The following is a 2,002-nucleotide window of genomic DNA, read 5'->3' as shown; positions in this document are numbered from 1 at the left end:
GGGGGCCGGGCCGCGCGCGGGGCAGCGGCGCTGGCGGGGGATGTGCGTCTTCTGGTGGGCCTTGAGGGACACCTTGTCCTTGAAGCACTTGTGGCACTGGGCGCAGGGGAAGGGGCGCAGGTCGGTGTGGGTGCTCTGGTGCGTGACCAGGTTGGTTTTCTGGGTGAAGCGCTTGCCGCACTGGGCGCAGGCGAAGGGCCGCTCACCTGTGTGCACCCGGTAGTGCGTCACCAGGTTGGTTTTCTGGTTGAAGCTGCGGCCGCACAGGAAGCAGGAGAAGGGCCGCTCGCCCGTGTGGATGCGCCGGTGCGTGATGAGGTTGGGCTTCTGCCGGAAGCTCTTCCCGCACTCGGGGCACACGAAGGGCGCGTCCTCGGGGCAGCCCCGCGCCGGCGCCCGCGCCCGCGCCTTGCCCTCGTCGGGGTGGGCGCCGTGGATGCGCTGGTGCGCCAGCAGGTTGGCCTTCTGCGAGAAGCTCTTGCCGCACTGGGCGCAGGGGAAGGGCCGCTCGCCCGTGTGCACGCGCCGGTGCGTCAGCAGGTTGGGCCGCTGGCTGAAGCTCTTCCCGCAGTCCCCGCAGCGGAACGGCTTCTCCCCGGTGTGGATGCGCTCGTGCGTCACCAGGCTCTGCTTCTGCCGGAAGCCCTTCCCGCACTGGGCGCAGCGGAAGGGGCCGGGGACGCCCCCCTGGGCCCCCCAGCAGCCGGCGCGGGGAGCCGGGGGGTCCCGGGGGGGCTCGGGGCCGCGCTGCCCGCCGGGGAACCAGCGGCCGGAGCTGCCGCCCGCGGCCGGAAACAGCTCCAGGGAGCCGGCGCCGATCCCGGGCTTCTCCTCGGGTTCCACCTTGCTCACCCGCCCAGGCTCCACTGCACCGGAGAGATGCCGGTGTTATCCCGGCTCCCGGGGAATTCCGGCTGTCCCGAGCGGAGGGGACCCGGGCCCGGCCCCCTCCTTCCTTGTGGGCCCCTCACCACCGAACCCTGGGGACCTGGGACACCCTGAAGGGCCCCCAAACCCCTCAGTTTGTGACACTCGGGTCCAAAATGGTCCCAGCTGGCTCAGAATGGCAAAAACCCGTCTGAAATGGCCAAAACTGGCTCGCAAAACTGGCCCGCAATGGCCACCAGCTGGCCCAGGGTTGCCATGCATTGGTCATAAACAGCTGGGAACCGGCCCAGAACGGCTCCAAAATGGCTGAAACTGGCCCAAAATGGCTGGAAAAGGTCTTCAAACTGCTCCAAACTGGCTCGGAACAGCCCCCAGCCGGCCCCAAAAAGTCCTGAAGTGGCCCAGAATGCCCCCAGACCATCCCGGGCCGTGTTTCCCCCCTGAGCCCCCGATGCCACTGCCCCCCATTCCCACAGATCCGCACTCACCGGCGCAGGGGCTGCCCAGAGCCTTGGAGTCCTCCGGGCCCGTCCGCGCGGCTCCGAACGGCTCCTCCGGCGGCTTCATCCCGAACAAACCCCCCGGCTTGAAGAAGCGGTACCCTGGGGACCGGGGACACGGCAGAGCGGGGTCAGGGACGCTCCACCACCGGCACGGCTGGGCCGGAGCCGCTCCCCAAACCCAGGCTGCGGGCGAGGGGGGCCGGAGCCGCCGCTGGGCTCTGGGATCCTCCCGCAGCCTCTCCCATGGCCGGGAATCCCCAGGACGCTTTCATCATCCCGCTTCAAAGCTCCCACAAAAATGCACCGAGCTCCGTGCGGAAAATTCCGCGCCGGCCCCGCTCACCTGTGCAGGGATCCGACGGGATCTCGGCGCCGACGGCATCCAGCTGGGATCCGGCCCGCGGCGCCGGGCTCAGCCGGGAATACGGGAGCAGATCCAGGGCGTGGGCGGGCTGGGGAGGGGGCAGCGGCTCAGCGGCATTTTGGGGCCATTTTGGGACGTTTGGGGACCTTTCCCTGGGTTTGGCCACAGGCCAAGGACAGGGATCGTGCCCCTGTTCCTGCATCCCAAATATCAGCTCTGGGTTCTTTGCTCCAGGACAGAGCCCACA

General features: G+C 69.2%; 1 protein-coding gene across 1 annotated transcript in view; it reads right to left on the bottom strand.

The window, feature by feature from the left end:
• LOC107199160 (gastrula zinc finger protein XlCGF8.2DB) overlaps positions 1 to 2,002 on the bottom strand; it is a 7,817-nt gene that overhangs the window by 2,349 nt on the left and 3,466 nt on the right. The window contains exons 2-4 of the mRNA XM_015616502.1: positions 1,735 to 1,843; positions 1,377 to 1,490; positions 7 to 866 (exon numbers count right to left, since the gene is read on the bottom strand). Of these exons, the coding sequence (XP_015471988.1) occupies positions 7 to 866; positions 1,377 to 1,490; positions 1,735 to 1,843 (1,083 nt within the window). The remainder of the gene's footprint in view (positions 1 to 6; positions 867 to 1,376; positions 1,491 to 1,734; positions 1,844 to 2,002) is intronic.

The sequence above is a fragment of the Parus major genome, unplaced genomic scaffold (genome assembly GCF_001522545.3).
Source record: "Parus major isolate Abel unplaced genomic scaffold, Parus_major1.1 Scaffold474, whole genome shotgun sequence".
NCBI lineage: Eukaryota > Metazoa > Chordata > Aves > Passeriformes > Paridae > Parus > Parus major.
The sequence above is the reverse complement of the archived record's forward strand: the minus strand, read 5'-3'. Positions and strand labels throughout refer to the sequence as shown.